At 35.5% G+C, this 19,816-nt stretch overlaps 1 protein-coding gene across 1 annotated transcript; it reads right to left on the reverse strand.

Moving 5' to 3' along the window:
* Window positions 1–2,062: 2,062 nt before the first annotated feature.
* On the reverse strand, window positions 2,063–15,201 carry LOC136821542 (O-acyltransferase like protein-like). The gene is made up of 15 exons (XM_067077765.1): window positions 14,964–15,201; window positions 14,143–14,276; window positions 13,505–13,583; window positions 12,777–12,912; window positions 11,932–12,155; window positions 11,323–11,499; window positions 10,667–10,763; window positions 9,453–9,551; window positions 8,622–8,802; window positions 8,246–8,325; window positions 5,816–5,947; window positions 4,997–5,138; window positions 4,459–4,639; window positions 3,529–3,671; window positions 2,063–2,374 (listed from the first exon to the last, which is right to left on the reverse strand). Exons 1-15 carry the CDS (start codon window positions 15,175–15,177, stop codon window positions 2,183–2,185), a joined length of 2,211 nt encoding a protein of 736 aa, XP_066933866.1. The 5' UTR covers window positions 15,178–15,201; the 3' UTR covers window positions 2,063–2,182.
* Window positions 15,202–19,816: the final 4,615 nt, after the last annotated feature.

A 19,816-nucleotide genomic window follows, 5' to 3' on the forward strand; every position in this document is an offset into this window, starting at 1 on the left:
ATAATCATGAACATATAAACGACTGGACATCCATCTCCTTTGTCTTTTTGAAGCTAGCTTCGTTGCCGCCTCGTTAAAAGCATAAAGTGAAACAATAGATTTGATGATATATTACTTGGGAATACCTTGCTAACAACGTCAAAACTTCGACCAAAGTCTCTGTTGTTCTACTCTTCTCAAGTCTTTTATTTATATCATAACAAAGATAACAGAGGCAAAATCATCGTCAGCTTGTCAAAACTCCGACTAATATTTCTTAATTTTGACTTAAAAGTGTCTAATAATTCTAGAGAGTGTCACATTCTAATTTTGATATTCTTATTACACAGGCTGTCTAGCAATTATATTTTTCAAGTCATAAAAAAAATTATTGGAGTGACAAAAGGGATTCAAAAGTATACACGCAGTTGAAATTCTACATTTCAGAGTTGAAAATGTTGATGAAATATATTACAAACTTGTAAAAAAATTCGAAAATATTTTTTTTGTACATTAGGAGTAATGTTCAAGCTCTATCAATCTTTTTACCTAAATAATTCAAAGAAATAAAATTATGACGGAATATCATCGGATTTTTAACCTTTAGCCGCCGAGAGACGTACCACGTACGTCATATATACAGGCCGAGAGACGTACCACGTACGTTTTGATACTGGGGTCCTTTCAAAGTTTAATAAAATAAAGACCAGTTTGAATTTTTCTATTCTGTAAAATTTAGCAGACAGGATAGGGGTGAAGGTTCATTTTTTAAAAATTTTACGGGTCCTGCTTTTATACATCTCGAGATATCGGAACTCAATGTCGGTGTATTTTTCAAATGTCAACAAAACATCGTTTTAGTGGTGGACAGAGGGTGTTTGATGGATTTTTGGACTGAAAAGTCATGTTTATGTCTGGTTTTTTATTGGTTTCAGCATATAAATATCATTATATGAGATAGAAAACCTTTATTGGCAGTTTCTATGTGGTTTGAAGGGGTTTTAGGGGGTATTTCCTGACATACATGCCTATCTCTAGCTCCAACAACTCAGGGCTGTTTTGCCTCAGTTTTTCCACTATTCTGGTGTTTTATTGCTTGAATTTACATGATAGAGAGTCTGTTATGATTATTGTAGTAATTTTACAGGCTTAGGGTAAGTGCAGGGCCAATTTTAGAGCAACGGGACCACTTATTTTACCTGTTGTGGCCAGAGTGTCGATTTTGGTGGAAAAGTGCGCTTCACCGAAACTTAGATTCTGAGATGAAATGAGCTTCTTCAGCCCTGAAATTTCACACAATGGTGGCTTATAACATAAACTAAAACAAAATAATTTTTCTGGGACCAATCTCTTTACCTTGTACCCACTTTTTTCATTCAATTTGTCAAAAAAAAGAAAAAAAGTGAAAAAATCGTAAACATGGAATTTTTACTGTTTTGATTTGAGGCTGTGTAGTCAGGTTTAAAAGGGTGATGAGGCGTCTTTTTGGTATTATCTGAAAAAATAGATCCTTAGCTTTTCAAAATGGGTTTACTTTTTACTTAAGCTTTAGCGGTTCAGATTTTATGACATTTTCCGCGAAACCTCCATTTTCATGAAAAAAACAGCGGCAGCAGCGCGCGCTGTTTTTAAAAACAGCGGTGTCTAAAGGTTAATACCAATTTTGAAATACAGGCGGCAACGAGCTCGCTTCAAAGAGACAATAAAAGATAGATGTCCAGTCGTTTATATGTTCATGATATAATGAAAAATCATCAATAATTATTTTGGAGTCTTTATAGGCCTTTCCATAAATTATTTTGAGTTTCAAGACTGCCTCGTTTTGAAACCATTTTACCAATATAAGGTGCTTAAATCAAGTCTCCTGTGTTATTTTTATAAAAAGAATGATTTTCTTATGAACTTCTCTGGGAATCAATTATCAAAGCATTTTAAAAACGAGGTAAGCATTGCTTGTGACACAATTTATGAAAAGGTACATAGTGATAATTTCTCACTACCAATCCGCAGCTGATTTTGAAATTTTGATTGAATATCATAATAAGAAATATTATCTTTTTATGATGAAAAACTCTTAAAAAATTTTAAACTTAAATATTAGCTTACTGAACTTTCTAAAATAATCGCTTTGTCACGAAATTTTCCACTGACGATTTTTTTGCCGACGATTTTTTTTCCCGATGAATTTTCTACCAATAACATATTAAATTAGTGAGAGGGAGGTCATATTGCTACTAAGCATAATAATCGAAAAAAAAGCAAGAAAAATGCCAAAATATATGCCTGCCCATTTTGGAGCAACTTTCTCTAAGTTATATACAGGGAATTCAACAAACACTGCGATGAGAAAACCAGAAATGTAAATGACCACCAACATCCCTGCGAATACCGTTCCCTAAAAAAGAATAAAAGCTATACATTTATTAATGGTTAAAAATTGCCACCAGTTATCATAATTTTGACCAAAATGTAGAAAACTTTGCATGAACTTGTTTTTCTCTCAGATGAGTTAAGGCAAGTCCAAAACATATTTTTGTGGCGCCCACCGTTTTTACCAAATCATGTATAACTTTAAAGAAGCATATTAACGAGAAGATTTCGAAAAGGACTGGACCAAAAAATTATTTTAAACAGCTCTTTAAGATTCAAACTCTGTTAATTTCTATACAGCATTCACTGAATCAAATATCTTTTAAGTATCGAAGCTTTTGGATTCTCTCATTGGTCGTTCATACTAAGAAGCATCCGGCAAGCCATTTAAAATATCTGCTGTTCTTTCCCAGGTGGTGGATTTTTCTTTCTAACTGACCAGCACATCCCATTTTCTAAGATTGCTTGTTTTTTTCAATTTATCTGCTGTTCGTTTACAGGAGAAGAGATCATCGAAGAATAGCAGACAATATTTTTTTAGATAAAGGATATAATCCTGTATCACCAGATAATAATTTTTAGATGATGACGCATTTGATGAACTGCACATCGTATTTAGGGAGGCCTTGAATTCCCAAGTTAAAAAACGAAAAAACCGAGTTATCCCTCCTTAAAAAATGGAAAATAACTCGGAAAGTTAAAGGAAGCAAATTAAACCGAGTTATGAAATGTAAAATGACGTCACTAAATTCCAAAAATGACGTCATAACTTGGGATAACTCGTTTTTTTCGTAACTCGGTTTTTTAACTCGGAAAAAATAACTCGGGAATTCCGAGCCTCGTATTTAGGTCAGGTAAAATGAGAAAACACCAACAGATGAATTTTCAATAAAGCGAGCCAGCAAGCGGTACAATAGATAAGAGAATGGAGAAAGACAGAACTGCAGATTTTATTCACTTTTTCTAGGAAGAGACGTAGATTTGGAAAAACAGATTCAAATATCTATGAGAAGGGGTCCTAAATTTAGTTTGACATTTTAAAGAAGCATCACATAGATATTTCTAGGAGTAAGGATTCCAAAGAATTCAGAACAACAGATCCAAAAATCTAGGTTAACTTATGATCGAACAGCAGATATTCAAAAAAAAGGTCATCGCCGGATGCTTTTGCATACTTACAAAAGTTGTGTCATTAAAGTGTATCGGGGTTTGAAGTGATCCGAAGAAGTAAATAATAACGAGCACGTGACATAAATAGGCGGAATAAGTTACACGGTATAATGGTATGAACAATTTACTGCATAACATATCTGCAATAATGCCTGTGAAGAAGGAATGGAATAAATTAATCATATCATATCTTTTTTTTTGTCATGGCTCAATTGGTCGAGGGGGCCAAGCTTCAAATCCCGTGACATCTTTTAAAAAACCAAACCAAACTTATTCTATTAGAAAGTATAAAGTATTCAAAACATTGTAAATTAGGTCCGACATCTTTTTTGAACAAACAAATGTGACGCTATAGGCATAACTACAATGAAAATGTGAGCATTAGATATGATTTTCTGATTGGAAAAGTAGCAATAGCTGAAAGAGCATGGAATTTCGAGCAAAAAATTCTTTTCATTACATTACTCCCTTAGTAGAAAGATGTTGCGGGATCTCAAGCTTGGCCCCCCCTCCACTTAGTACGATTTGGACAAAATTTGACATCCACGAATTAGAATCGAGATACAGGGAGCCCTGGTTTGAATTGATATAAAAGATATTACAGGATCCAAGTATTGACCCCCTACAAAGTTGAAATCCATAAAAGACAAGGGTATCATCAGGCCGAAAGGAACGGCTCATATAGAACCTATAGTAAAACTGTTTAAGCATTTCTTCCTAGAGCCCGAGGATATCCCTGTCCGTTTTGATCGGGTTCGTAATTTTCACTAGTGGCCACGCAGATCTTTTTTCCGTCAGCGGACGCAGACCTGATTTAGCGGCCGAAGACCTAAATCAACGGCCGAAGACCTGAATTAAAAATCAAAGGCTTGATGCAGCGTCCGAGGATCTCATTGTCCGTTTTGATTGGGTTCGTAATTTTCACTAGTGGTCACTCACCTGCGTAGCCAATATGGCAAGCGTAAATCATCCACGCAACTGCAATTGACCACAACAATCGAAAGAAGATCCCATAAAAAACAATGCTGACTTCAGAAAATGTGTTTGCCGTTATTGATGGAGCGAACACGGCAAGGAAAGAAAAAGCGATACTCAACAACCATGTCACCGAGTAAGCTTTCTGTATAATAAAGGACAAAAATTATAATTATGGTTTAATTCTAGAATGTCTTGTGCAGTTCATAGACACGTCTACTTATTTTTGTGTAATAACGTATTAGTAAAATTTAAAATCATGGTTCGAGCCCCCCCCCCCTAAACCTGTTTTATAAAATTGTATTCTCTCCCTTAGCACATTAACGATAAGCTCTCTGGATAACTTTTTTAGTTTGCGTGCTTGACGACAAAATTGAGTGGGGTATATCGTAGAAGGACAAAATGAATGCCATTATCATATCAGCTATTATTGTCCTGTAACAAATATCAACCATATTACTGTATTACATAGATTATAAAATGATTCCATGAGAATATTTACCAATTTTCGAGATTTGGTTCGAGGAACTTCAATTTTCTTGAAGATGACGTAACCAAGCATTATTCCAACCAAGTATGGTGATATACGAAAATAGGGCTTGATGTAAATGTGATTCAAATATTTCATCAGTGCAGCTTTCGGACTGAAAACAAATCAGAGATAGAGAGAGAGATTATAAAGGGATCGCTTATACCAGTTTGGTTTTAAACCAGCTTGCTGTCTATAGACGTCTTGGATACTTAGGCTAAAAGCTACTATCTAATACATGATAATACTCTTTTTAACTTAATTTCAAAAGGAGGGGGTCCAAAAAATTACCTCAGTAACAATTTAATGTTAAAACTCATTTTCTGAACTTTTCCTAAAAAAGTACCAAAAACTTCGACAAAATTAAAAATAACGACCCAAAATAACCACCTCTTGCTTATTCCACCCACTCTTCCAATGAAGTACAAAAGAGCATTCATCATGTGAAAATATCAAAGGTAGACGCCTAGTATTTCATTGCTCTAATCTCGACTGATCGAGGCCAACGGTGAATAGGCGCCTAGATTTTTCGAGGATTTTTCGGGTCAAAACTGCAGGCTGAATCGTTTAAACCTCAAAATGTGAGTAGTAAACTAGCTTTCGACACTAAGAAGATTATAGAAAACAAGCTCCAGTTTGAAAGCACAGGATGAAGGTGTAATTTCAAGAAATAAAACTAATAATTCTTTAACAGAAGAATTTAGGCTAAATACAAGAACAGCTAATGGTGACATTCTAGTCTGAATTCGCCGGCATGTGAGAAGAAATTTTTCGTTAGAAGTTGGACCTTACTCTTCTTGCTCAATACCATCTCGATATGTTTCAGTATTGAAAAGAGGTGTAGCATGGTAGTAGTAAAGAACATATCCTTTCAAACCAATTGATAATACAATCCCGACCACCATGAGTACTATACCTTTAATCCTGAAAGAAAATATGAATAAGAATTCATAGTATGATACTCGATGGAGAAATTTCCTACCCAAACGCTAAACCTCTGATGGTACTCTTGTGTGCTTAACTACAGATAAAAATCAACAAAATTGAGGGGGGGGGTCATAATTAAGTAATATTGACCTGATTTTACTAAAAATCCCTTGGAAAATGAAAGTTTTTGACCAATTTTGGCACTTCGTAGCATAAAGGCCATGAAATGGTGGGGCCCCGGGGTCATTATTGGCCCAGCGCTAGCGAGTGGGCCTTTAATGAGAGTCTCACTATTTTTTTGTCCGTGTTTCCTTCTGTCTGTCCGTTTTGGTAGAAACGGCGCTTAATACGAGTACCACACTTTTTGCCGTCTGGACAGGGAAAAGCTTGCTAAAGTCGGGTACTGGCTAAAAAAGATATATTTTCTGATTTCGCGCTCCTTAAACAACAAATGTTTTCAAAACAAAACAAGATCCCAACTAGGTCGAAGCGAGGAAATTGATTCGTGTTGATTCATACTTTCTTGAACATTTTGTTTGCTTTAGAGACTTTCAAACCAAAGAAACTTTTTAGTGATTTTTCTTTGTAAGCCTTTTTCAACATTCTGTCATATCTTATAGTTTTTGCTCAAGTTTTCATAAAGCTTTAGGGGTGAAAATTCTACCTTGTAAATCACTGTCATTTTAAGTTTCTTGTTTTCAAAAAGACTTTATTTTTAGGAAATAATGGCTTCTAATATAGAAATAAATAAACTGATATGTGTAAATTTAAATAAGACACAATGTTGCTTCTGGATCCATGGCTGTTAAACAACGGTCAGTACAGTGACAGTGGGACGTGGCATGATTTTCAAACTCGACAACGTACTTGACACAGAATTATTTCAAGTAAACTGATTCTGGAATTTGTTAGTGGACACTAAAATGGAGTTAATGTGTAAATTGGAACAAGATTGGAACTTTTTCCATGATGCTACGTGTGAAAATGGTTATTTCTGGATCTGTCTCGTTTAACGATTGGTGGCTTGATTTTTCAAACACGACACAGAATTATTTTAAATATATACCGATTAAATGGAATATGGCAATGGAGACTAAAATGCAGCTCATGTGTAAATTGGAACAAGATTGGAACTTTTTCCATGATACTACGTGTGAAAATTGTTGTTTCTGGATCTGTTTCGTTTAACGATTGGTGGCTTGATTTTTCAAACACGACACAGAATTATTTCAAATATATACCGATTAAATGGAATATGGCAATGGAGACTAAAATGTAGCTCGTGTGTAAATTTGAACAAGATTGGAACTTTTTCCATGATACTACGTGTGAAAATTGTTGTTTCTGGATCTGTTTCGTTTAACGAATTGGTGGCTTGATTTTTCAATCTCGACACATAATTATTTTCAAGTCGAATTGACCTTGATGGAGGAAAAAGGGAGAAGATGAACAAAGACAATACAACGAAGAAGCTCAATAAATCGATGTGGCAACATTTTTACATTTTTTGATGTTGTTTCTTATGGAAGTTGCATTTAATGATATTTTGAATTTGATTGTTTACCTTCGGGTAGAAAGTTTCGAGCTTTCAACATTCAATTCATTTTTCATTGACTACATTATGTTTCGTTTATTTTTTAACGTCCCTGTTCTAAGAAATGAAGAAAGGGAGAATAATCCTTGTCGACTTATTTTTCATTGTGTTTTGCTCGACGCAGTAAAATTTTAAATCCTTTGGCCATCCCCTTCCTGGGGGAAATTTGAAATATTGTTAAACATTTATTGGAATTTTTAGAAATTCCGAAATTCGCGAAAATTTCGCTTTTGCTGGGCCTTCACGCCCAACGGGCTTCTTGTTAAGTGATATGGGGGTGATTTGATTTCCAAAAATCAAATATAATTAAGCACACAAAACTTTTAGCATCTTGAAGGTTTAGAAATGGCTGATTTTGTAGCGGTAGGCATCAGCCCCAGTCCTCGTTTGTGGTGAGATCTTGAAGTATTTTTACGCTAACACATAAAGGAAGTTGAACACAAGGGGATGCCGCATATTAGAGGCTAGCTCCTTTTAAAGTTTTAGTATGGGCGGATGCCAATCCGATATCAATATCAGATAAAATGTAAGTTGTTCCTTTTGCCAACTAAAATAGATAAATAGTTTCTTTTTTAAGTTCCATTTTGTGAGCCATAACCGATAAAGACCGAGCTGTAATTTAGACGGCCTGCTTTTCGCCCTGTCTATTCAAATTGTGAATTAAAGTGAGCAGATAGTTGGCTGTCTAAACTAGAGCCTACCGTTTCACCAGGTATACAAACAGAGGATTGAACAAATAAAACATCGTATCAACTGCTAAGTACCAAGACCAAGGTATACACTGAAAATGAAAAGACGAAATTTATAAATTTCAAAACCTTCCTAGGAAATAATTATAATTGTCTATTCCAAAACATAAACAGTCACTTGGTGAGATCTCGTCCAAGAAGTTAAAGAAAATATCAATTTTAGAAAATTTTCAATTCTCAAACAAAATTAAAAACGAATGGAAAAAGGAGAATTGTTTTGACGTTAGTGTAATCCAACCCAAGCTAGAAAAAGGCAACATGTCTTAAATAATTTTTGCTATACAAAGGATACCAATCAGACTGACTTTATTTTGATCCATCAACTTACGCCCTCATCAAAATTCGTAAAAACGAATTCGTTTACGAAGAGCAAATTACTCCACCAGTATTTCTTGCAAGCGGACACCTGGGAACTATCTTCACGATGTGGGAACCAAAACGGCCCGCTCGACATATGCGGGAAGATGTATGTGTAGAAAAGAATGACGAACATATACGCAGGTAATAGCCTAGAAGGTTCAAAGATTTTCTGGTTAAAGAGATAATCAAATTGCTTGAGACTTTTTGTCTGGTAGGACCATGTAATGAGCCTCAAAGTCTTGTTACTTTTTTCTTTTTACTATTATCTACGGTGAAAAATTTCTTAGCACCATAGAGATTGCTGTCTACAGACAGGCAATGCCTAAAAGCTCAAAAATATTTGTAAGTTATTCAAAATTGAGCCAGTAAACGAGATAGATGTAAGATTTACGAAGGAGGATCTTGTGACGCACATAACACATCTGTCTAAAAATCAATCTCAACTCAAATAATGTACCAAGGGGAGGCGGATCCTAAGGTTAAGAAATGTTGGGTATGTGCAGACGGGACCTGTGAGTGCAGATCCTTTGAGAAACTCAATTTTAGCGTGAAAGTGACTTCTGAGAGAAACAAAATTGGTTCACAGATTGCCCCTTGAATAGACGACCTTCAAAAATTTACATCCTTTTTAGTAGGGGATAAAGCCTTAGGATCCGTAGCATATTTCGTTGGACGCAACCGCATGTTATTGGTTCGAGAGTAAATTCTTTCTATTAGAGTCCTCAAAGAGAAACCCCTAAAGTATAGAAAATTCGACTTGAAGAATCTGCTCATGCTTCGCCAAGGAAAAAGAACTCACCTGAGTAACCTATGAAAAATCATCAAGAAATAATCTTTGATCGTTTTTCTATCATTCAGAGCTTCTCTGGTCAAAAGTTGAATACAAGCCAAACATCCGCTAAGAAAAGAACGGAAAGATTCGTAGTAAAATCCAGTGTGTAAGAAAGTTGTACACAAACTGCTTCACCAGCAGGCAAATTTCCAGGGTTTTGAGCTGCTACCGTTTTTATTTCAAAGATTGAGTTTGAATTCAGTTCGAAGAACAGAATAATCAACCCAGGCTCTGTTTAATTAGTTGGGAACTATTAAAACACAAAGAATTAACCTCAGAATGGGCTTTTTCTGTTAATAAGGGCCTAGGACATCAAATTTTAGTCATGATTCTCATGGCTCATGAACAAAAATTAGGATTGAGTTTCAAAATTCAAGCAAAGATGGAGTTTCTTTCACCGTTATCCGGTAGCAAAAAAGGCCTGGAAATTTGCCTGACCAGACCCTATCAATTTTTATGAATACAGCCCTTTCTCACAGCCCAACTGGGACCACTGAAAACTTTACCAAAATATTGTCCCAAGTGGAAAATTATACTCTAATTTTTGTTCCCGCAGAAGATAATCAGATAAGATAATCCCCACTACAAAATATTGTGCTATTTTTTCCATCCCACTGAATTTTCTGGCAATGACAAAAAATTGTCAAACAATGAAAATCAAATCACCAGCCATAAAAAAATTGGGAATATCAATCCCCATTGAGTTTTGGTCTGTTACTTTTACCTGCACTGGCTGAAAAAAATGGCTGAAAATGGCTAAAAAATCCTTCTGGGTATGTGAGAAGGGTATGTATGAAAAATAAAGTATTCACATGTTTAGAGAACTTTTCTCCTTGTGTATTTGAGTAATTGACGTTGACTTCGGTTGAAGTTCAAGTTAAGGCCGTACTCCACTTTCGCGCGAAATGGGCGACAGTTTTTTTCTTAACCTGTTTTGCCTGAAGAAAAGATTACGTCATAAAAAAGTTTCACGCGAACAAAAAAAAGTTGAAGGAAGTTCTACTTTTTTTCATCCGTTACGTCAATTTCTACCAATGGAATTGCTTCATTTTTCAACCGACCAATGACCTTACAAAAACGTCAAAAAGTTTTCGCTCATGTCGCGCGAATGTGGAGACCGGCCTTTAACCATCAAAAAATGTTTTGATATCACTGAAATATATAAAGAGAACTAGCCACACCTTACTAAGAAGAAAGAATCGACAGCCAAAGTACTGCTCAAGATGATTTGCACTGGAAATAATTTCAACCACGAATTATACACGTATACTGAGTTGTCTATAAAAATAAATAGGTTGAAGTTATTTATGATGAACTATTATAACTATTATCTTTGAAGTATCAGTTCAATGCTTTTTAACCATAGTTATAGTAGGCCTGATTGGTGTAATTATCGTGCAATTTTGGAATAAAGCACCACATTTGGACCAGACATGCCTAGTACCCTATGGATTGATATTAGAAGGGTGGCTCAAAAAAATTTAAGGGGAGCCCTTATTTTTGGACCCATTTATTGAAAACCTAGGCTAAAGCCCAAGGGCCCAATTTTTCCACGGACCGTGCCTACTATTAGGCTTTTTTTTCTGGAGTATATGTCAAGCTGTACAAAAGTAATAAATTCTAGCGAAATGTTAGCAATTTTTTAAATCATCCAGGCGCTACTTTAAGTTTCAGCTCCCAACAGCAAGAACAGTTTATCCCAAAAATTAAAATGAACCTAATAAATGCCGAAAATGGATTGATCCAACCCGCATTAAACGTCAAAACGATGTTGATATAACGTGAAGTGAATTGTTGCCCCAGATGGAAACAAATGATAATATTTTACATCACTTACCAACGGGTGAGTAGAGGGGTGCATAAAACAACATATGACCAATCACAACCCAGCACAGGCTGATGACTCGAACACTGTTTAGTACTTTCATAACTCCATCTCTTGTTTTTGTGGTCAAAATAGCTTCAGTGTTGCTGATTAGTGAAAAACATAATACCAGTTGTTTCGGGAGGGGTCCTGTGAAAAATACAGACCAGTATGCTGTATTCCTTAAAGTAATTTCAGGCACATTTTCAGGCAGACTTTTCGTGGTCTGTAATTTGTCAATGTGAGCTAGAATGTTAATAAGAACTTATCATGTCATGTCAAACACAAGAAAATGCAGATGGTGATAGAAACTTTCAACTTTCCATTTGCCTATAACTTAGATTAGGGTTAGAACAAAATCAAGTAGTCAGACGGCTGAGAAATAAGTGTGAGTCGGTAGATATAAGTTTGGCGTAAAATTTGTCCCAACCGAAGGTGCCCCCAAAACGTGCAATCGAAATTGTGACGATTTATTTCGTTGAATAATAATTGCTGCTTTCAAAAGTAACTCTTGATCTCTAAAAAAAACTAAATGTAGACATTATACCAAGACGGAGACAAAGCACTCAAGCTATGACATACCTCGCATGGGCAACTGAAGATTTTGTATCGTGATCACAGGCACTCTTTCTTCGTTGGGATCTGCTGTAGCTTGATCATTAGCGTTTTGTGCAACGCTTTGTATATTACTGGCTGTTGGGTTGAACTGCTCGATGAATGGTGAGTAATCAACACCTGTGAATACATCATATAGATGAACGAGTGTCCCGATGGTTGTGAGCAATACAATGATGCTTGTGAACACTCTAGATGGGATAACAATTGAATCATGTTATTACACTTCCAATGAACTGACTAGATGAGACCAGGAGTATATATGCAACTTCTTGAAAACAATAATCTTTTATTGTTTAAAATTATGTCTTGCGAGGGTCCGAATGTTTAATCGCGTTGAACACAAATAGCCTCTACAACTCAAACAAGTTACCACTTCACCCCTACTCTGTACCAGAGTGTATCTCACGTTTATCGTTTTAGTAGGCAATGGCTAAAAAAAGGCTAATTTTGAAATTAGCCGTAGATAACTAACCTAAAAATGTCTGTGTACAGTCTTAACTTCACCCCCATCTAACCTAAAATATGTCTCTACAAATTTTCATTACCCTGAATTCACACTGCATAATAAGTTGAACGGCTTCCAAAGTAGTATATCATTTAAGAGATACTTACATATGCCATCTCATGGTCCCAAGGAATCATGGACCAGGATCAGGACCACCGGGCTCTGATAAGGACTTTCTGTATGTCTAAACTTTTCGATATTTTTACATCTTACCAACGGTTTTGGAAATGATTTCACGTGTACTTTTTTAACATGTGTTTCAAAGAAATCGTCTTCTCACTGTCCGAAAAAATATTTGACTTACAATGCCAAAATGGTCCCAATGCGCATTTGAGTATTCCCATTCGAAACACAATACAGGTTTTTGGTTCCATAGTACTCCATAATTGGTGTATCAGCTACAACCATTGTATTATTGTTCCCTGAAAACTCATTGATATCTGATGGCGAGAAAATATTACTGAGGAGTACTTTTTTTAATTATAGATAGGTCGAAACGGTGGAGTCTCTTCAACTCGAACCTCTCCTTAACTAAAAGAAAGTTCTATGGTCACTTCATTTAACGATGCCTTTTAAACCTTACTCCCTTACTCCATAACTCGAAATTTCCTTAACTCAACAAATTTGCGTTCCTCGTGCGTGTTCGAGATATGGAGAATCCACTGTATTTTCATCTCAAGGTCTACTCTTTTATAAAAAAGGTAACGTAATTTTAGTCAAAACTTAGCTACATGACTATATTAAGGCCGATGTCCACTTTCGCACGAAGCGCGCGAAACTTTTCACGGTATTTGTAACGTCATTGGTTGATTGAAAAATGAAGCAATTCCATTGGTCAAAATTGACGTAACGTTTGAAAAAAGTTGAACTTCCTTCAACTTTTTTTTTGTTCGCGCGAAACTTTTTTATGACGTGATCTTTTCTTCAGGCAAAAACGGTTAAGAAAAATCTTTCGCGCGCTTCGTACGAAAGTGGACATCGGGCTTAATGTTTTCGATCAAACTTTAAAGAGATAACAAATTCGTTTCTTACATGCAGCGATATTTTTAAAGAAAAAATGAATATCTTTAGGAGTGCATTCCATAGGAAAACATGTGCCCAATATTGCCGGCTGAAGAAGAAAGGAAACAAATTTTTATAAATAAGATTAGGAAAATTACATAACATATGAATAATAATTACTGGGGCAAGATGTTTATGACATTGAAACCACCAAAACTTGCCCAATTGAGGGACCATATTCTCTAACAGGAGTGAGCTTTTTTAATTTTGATGATATTATCAAATATTAAAGGGATAATCAGATGGTTTGAGATATTTTGCCTATAAATAGCTTCTATGATTTTAGGAAAAACCTCTAAATTTTTCGGTGTACTTATTTTCCTAACTCAAGTTATGCCAATTTGAAATCTCGAAAAATGGGACTTTTCAGGGACTTTTCACACTTTTTTCTATTGTTTTCAAGCAAAGGTTCAAAATTTCAAAGTGGTATAACTTGAGTTAGGAAAATAAGTACACCGAAAAATTTAGAAGTTTTTCCTAGAATCCTAGAAGCTATTTATAGGCAAAATATCTCAAACCATCTGATTATCCCTTTAAAGTCATTTTAAGGATTTTTTAGCTTCGGTTCAGCCGAAGAGAACTTGATTCTGAAAAAAAAAAATACTCACATGTTGAACAATTTTCAAGTCAATGATGGTGCAAAAAGTGGAATTCGGGATTCCAAGACATTCGTTATAATCACCAAGCCAATAAACGTTTCCTGCCAAGATACCTGATGCTGGCTTCCCATTAGCATCAAAATCTGTGAATGAAAAAATACAACCTTATTTGAATGCTATGAAAAGGAATCCAATCCTATAATACATAACGACCATGGCGTTCTAAAAATCTAAACAAACTAATCTAAATGTGAATTGAAGTCAAAATCCAAGGGGCCTATTTTTGAAGTCGTTGCATTGTGGTGTAAAGAGAATAGTAGTAGAATTCTGTTTTTTGCCTTTAGGAGGGTGTGCGACAAACAGGAGCTATGGGTGTTTGAACGTTTATTTTTGTTTTTAAAAAGTGACGCCATTGCAACCAACGGCTTCAAAAATATCCCCTTTGATTTTGACGTCAATTCACGTTTGCTAGGGGTTAGATTTAGAACGCCCCGATCACAACATATAAACTTCATGAAATCCAAATCTAAGCCCCGTTAACAAGCTCAAGTATTTCTTGTCCCCAATTTTCTTCTGGAAAACATACAAGTAGCCTTTTAGAAGGCGACAACAATAAAGTTCCCCTTAATCCAAAATTCTATTATTCGAATAATATCTCTGTAATTCGACCTGAATCAATGGTTCATCCATAATCATGGAAACTTCAAAAGCCTCTCCTTAGTCTTTCTCAATTCATGAAAAGAAAGTTCGTTAAAAACTTCAAATACATCTATGATTAAATTCGAATTTCAATCAAAGAGCAAATGTTGAAAATAAAACATTAAACGTACATTTCATTCGTGTCGTGTTATGCTCACAAACTTCCAAAATACGTTCCGTGCATTTCCTATCTACCGATGTTGTGAAAGTGTTCAGAACAGAACAATTCAAACTGTCATAGATCGAATCCCATAGAAAAGTATTCTGTTCCGTTGCATCTTGGGATGTAATCGTAAGTGATAACCATAATGCAACAGTAATGTAGAAGAAATGTGCTAATTTCATTGTTATTTCTTGATCAATGGCATCTCACCTGAAAAAATTATGAGAAAATAAAAATGTAGCAAAGTTATTCACGTTTAGACAAGAGAATGCCAGTCCCAAAAACGATAGGCTTCTGCTCATCCTCTAGCGAAAAGAGTTTTTTTTATATAGGAAGTGTATCTATAGAGGTTTGCGAATCAGACTAGGGAAACGATGGAAGAGGTTCTAACGGCAAAAACATTTGTTACAGATTTTTACTTGTTCTTTACATCTTTAGAATCTTGTTTTATAGATCTCATTTCATAACGAGATTTTCCATCTATAGTTTAGTAAGTGCAGATATAGATTTTTGCTTTATAATCTACCCAAGTCTAAAAAATAAAATTCTAAAAATGTAAAGAACAAGTAAAAATCTGTAACAAATGTTTTTGCCGTTAGAATCTTTCTTCTTTGCAGCTAGCGGCTAATCGAGTCAAAAATTTGTTTTTGAAGAATTACCTTTTGTTTTGATAACACATAGATTTGTAGATATCCATCGACCAAGAATCATAAAACTGAAAGACAACCTTAGGTATGCGTTTAAAACACTGTCAATATAAATATCAATAAAATATCATATGATTTGAATAATATATCAGGTATAAACTTGGACTAAAGTTCCAAGAATTGTAATACTTGTAAAATAACCCTAACATACATATAAAAAAATATGTCAGCAAATTGATATTGTGTAAGAAAAAAAATGTACCCTGCACTCTGCCACCCTAATCCCCTGAGTGAATATAGTTGGACAGAAATTCTTATTTCTTCATATATAAGATCAGATAAAACAGTTTTTTAAATGGTTTCTTGAAAGAAAAAAAAGACATACAGATATTAAAATTCAACAACACCGCTATAAACAAACGTACAAAATATTTAGATCCCTTTTTGCTTTGTAAAGAAGGCAACCTATAGACATTTATCCTGCAATAAAAACAAATAAGAGCCTGACCACACAGGAAAGAGCAAGCAATATATTGTACTTAATATATTGTACTTTGACCATTAGAGAATCATATTTCAGGTCGTTACCTTGGTACTAAAAAAATGAAAGTTGTTAAAGACAAAAACGAAGTTCTTTTGACAGTTATGCACAGAAAAAGATGCATTCCTGGGAGAGGGATGACGTTAGGTCAAAGTGATGACCATTCGAGACGAATATCTCTTAGGTATTTTACTGGAGTAATGATTCAGTTAATTCAACAAATCAAGTAGGCCCCTTTTTGATTCATCTTTAACTTTTAATGAGTGAAAATGAGTAAAAATCCAGAGAATAAAAAACGTCAATATTCTGCCAAGCACTTACAGTTTACTGTAATTCATGATATGCACCATTGCAATGTCTTCCACGGACCCAACAGCTGATTGGTTGCAAGTGACGTATTGACAAATTTTACGTTACTTAAAAGCAATCAGCTGTTCATGATATGCACCATTGCAATTTGTTCCTAGATTGGAAACCATTGCATAATACTGAATATATTTAGTTTACCCCAAAAATGAGAAAATGGCAAGACCAAGACCTGCGAAAGAAAACAATAAAAATCCTGAAAAACGCCAAAAAGGACAAACCAAAAAGATACTCAAAAAACACGCAGATGATCTACGTCCAACAACATCAATAAAATAAAATTAGATGTTATAAAACAAATCTGTGACTTCAGCATCAGCTGTCGTGTTATTGAAAGTAGAGTGTCTCTGGCGCCTCCAGGACCTCGAACCTCTCAAACACACCTGCAGCTGACCGAATCAAACTAAATGAAATTTTTCTCTTTACATAAAAATAAGTGTCTGAAAATGCACATTTATTTTTTTCACACAAAAGTTCACTTAGGCGAGCGTAAAATCATTTGGTCTCTTTGCTCAAGATACCATTCGAGGAGATAACCAGTGGGGGTGAATGTCCCATTCTCCTGTTCTAAAATGCGATTGACATATTTTCGCTTTTTCTCTTTCTCCATGCATGAGCCTCATCACACTAGCAAGATTTTGGCTGCGATAACTTCTAGCAAAGGGGGAAAACACCCTCACGTCAAGAAATGCCTCCGCTGCCAAAATCTTCTCAGTGCAATATCAGCCCGTGCACCATTGCAATGTCTTCTGCCATTACATCACGGACCCAATAGCTGATTGGTTGTAAGTGACGTAAATCAGTCAATACGTCACTTGCAACTTATCAGCTGTTGGGTCGATGGAAGACATTGCAATGGTGCATATCATGAATACCAGTTTTTAGACTCTTTAAGACTAGCAAGTATACCCAAAATCTTTTTTTACCATACCTTAACAAGGGATCACCTCGCTAGAATGAATTCAAACACTTAACCCTTCGAATCAATACGGTTGACTGTGTCCTTGAAAAGGTACTCTTAGGTTCCAAATAAACGGGGGGGTTCGAATAAACGGGGGGGGGGGGTTGGAAAATTTTCTAGATTTTAATAAACGGGGGGGACCTAATTACGGGGGGGTGGTTGGAATTGTACTTCTGAAACCCAAAAATAAGGTAAAAATAGGCTAAAATCAGGCTATTTAGAGCAAAATAGGGGTCTTCTCTTTGACAGCTGAAAATATTCTTAGAGATTAATAAACGGGGGGGTCCTAATAAGGTCCGGGGGGGTTGGAAAATTTTCGAAAAATTAACAAGCGGGGGGGGGGGCCGTTTTTTGGAACCTAAGAGTACAAGGGATCTTAAGGTTTGCCTGTTTTTGGTTTTCGAGCGAGTTTCCAATTTATTCAGATACACATTATTAGAGGACAGATTTAATCTTTAGGTTTTCAAATAAATTAAATAAAGTTTTTTTTATAAAATTGATTTAAAAGATCAATGCTCTAAAATGCTTTCCGAACAAACAATTATAAAATTATAAAGTAAATCATATCCAAATAAAATTCGACAACTATCAACGGTTGAAGGTTTCAAACAAGACACTTGAGAATAGAAGGAATCCTACTAAAAGGTGTATTAAGCCTGGTATAATAACTGAAAATAAAGTATTCAAATAATCACTGACATAATTTTGGCGAGTTCTCGCTCATTCATTCGACGTTCATTTTGTCCGATGCCGAAAAATATTTTTTTCTAAATTACGCTGAATACAACTGTCCGGTATTTGTCCGATGTTGTTGCATTACGGAAATTCTTGACATCGGACAATTGTGGCCGGTGAGAAAAAGGGAAGTTTTAAGACCGGAAAAACACACTGATTCACGTCCGGGGTTTGGACTGTTTGGTGGTAAAAAATTTCCATACGAAAGCGGACATTTGCGTCCGTATCTCCCGTAAGTCAAGTGCGTCGGCTTCGCCTGGGATCCAGACTGCAGCGTCTTCCTTCAAGACGATTCTCATCCATGACCAGGCTCTGGTGGAATAGGTGTTGGGTTATAATGCTCTTTAAATCCTATCAATTCGTTCTTCAAACGTTTCGGTAAAGGCAATTCATCTATCTCCGCACCAGTAGAGAATAAACTGCTAACATAATCCCGACATAGACCGAAAAGCGTGATCTCAGGGATAGGCGCACGATAAACATTCAGGTAATAATCACTTTCCATATCCTCAACGTATCCACCATTTTCGTTAACATGAGGCACGATAATAAACTTTCGCCAAAAAAGAATTTGGTATGAATTAAACCAGATATCTACTGTACGAAAAAGGTCCCTACCATCAACTTCCGGCATTTTAAAAGAATAGATCAAACATTCTTTCTCAATATTAAACATATAAGATGTAAACTCATTCGTAATAAACAAATGGTTGGCCACAAAATTCACACAATAAGGGTACTTGATTTGCTTTTTCTTATAATGCCAAGGTAATTTCGACCAAACACCAAATTGCGATAATTTGAATTTCTTTTTCGGTATGAAATTTCGATCATCGACGAGTGAAAATTCTTCGAAAAATGTATCAATATGTAGCATGTGATGTTTGTAAGTTAGCAACATTTGATCTCCAGTTCCTGGTTGCTTATAGAAAAACCAAGAATTAGAGCCCAGTCTCTCACAAGCGATTTTCGTTGAATATATCTTCCGAAATGGTACCACAGAGAAACACATAAAAAAATTACCCTCTGAAGGAGAATCGGTAATAATGATGAGTTTCTCTCCATTACAAACAAACTGGCAATCTAAAACTTTATTTGTTTTATAAACCTCCAGACGTGTCCTTGTAATAAATTTAACTTTGACAGTTTGACCAGGGGTTAAAACAACTTGAATGAGATCTATGGTCAGATAAGAGAAAGCTGTCCGCGAATTACCAACGTATGACTGAATAATCGCTACGAGCTCATTCTCCAAAGACATACAAATTTTAATCGGCGAATCAGGACTATGTTGACATTCATCCAATATCAATGTTCCTTCATTCAAATAACCACGCCCATTCGTAATGCGCATGACATTAATATGAACTGCAAATCTATTTCTCGAAAACAAAACGCAATGCGTCCGATCAGGTAGCAAAATTTTATTATCAAATGATTTCAATCCATCAATATTATCGATTTCTATGACGTCACTCTTTCGAAATTCGTCATCAAATTTGTAATCGTATATTCGAGTCACGTGACCATCTGAATACTGATCCACCAATGAAATTGCAGCATTATTCTGA

Source organism: Clytia hemisphaerica, unplaced genomic scaffold (assembly GCF_902728285.1).
Source record: "Clytia hemisphaerica strain Z4C2 unplaced genomic scaffold, Clytia hemisphaerica genome assembly, whole genome shotgun sequence".
In the NCBI taxonomy this organism is placed as follows: Eukaryota; Metazoa; Cnidaria; class Hydrozoa; order Leptothecata; family Clytiidae; genus Clytia; species Clytia hemisphaerica.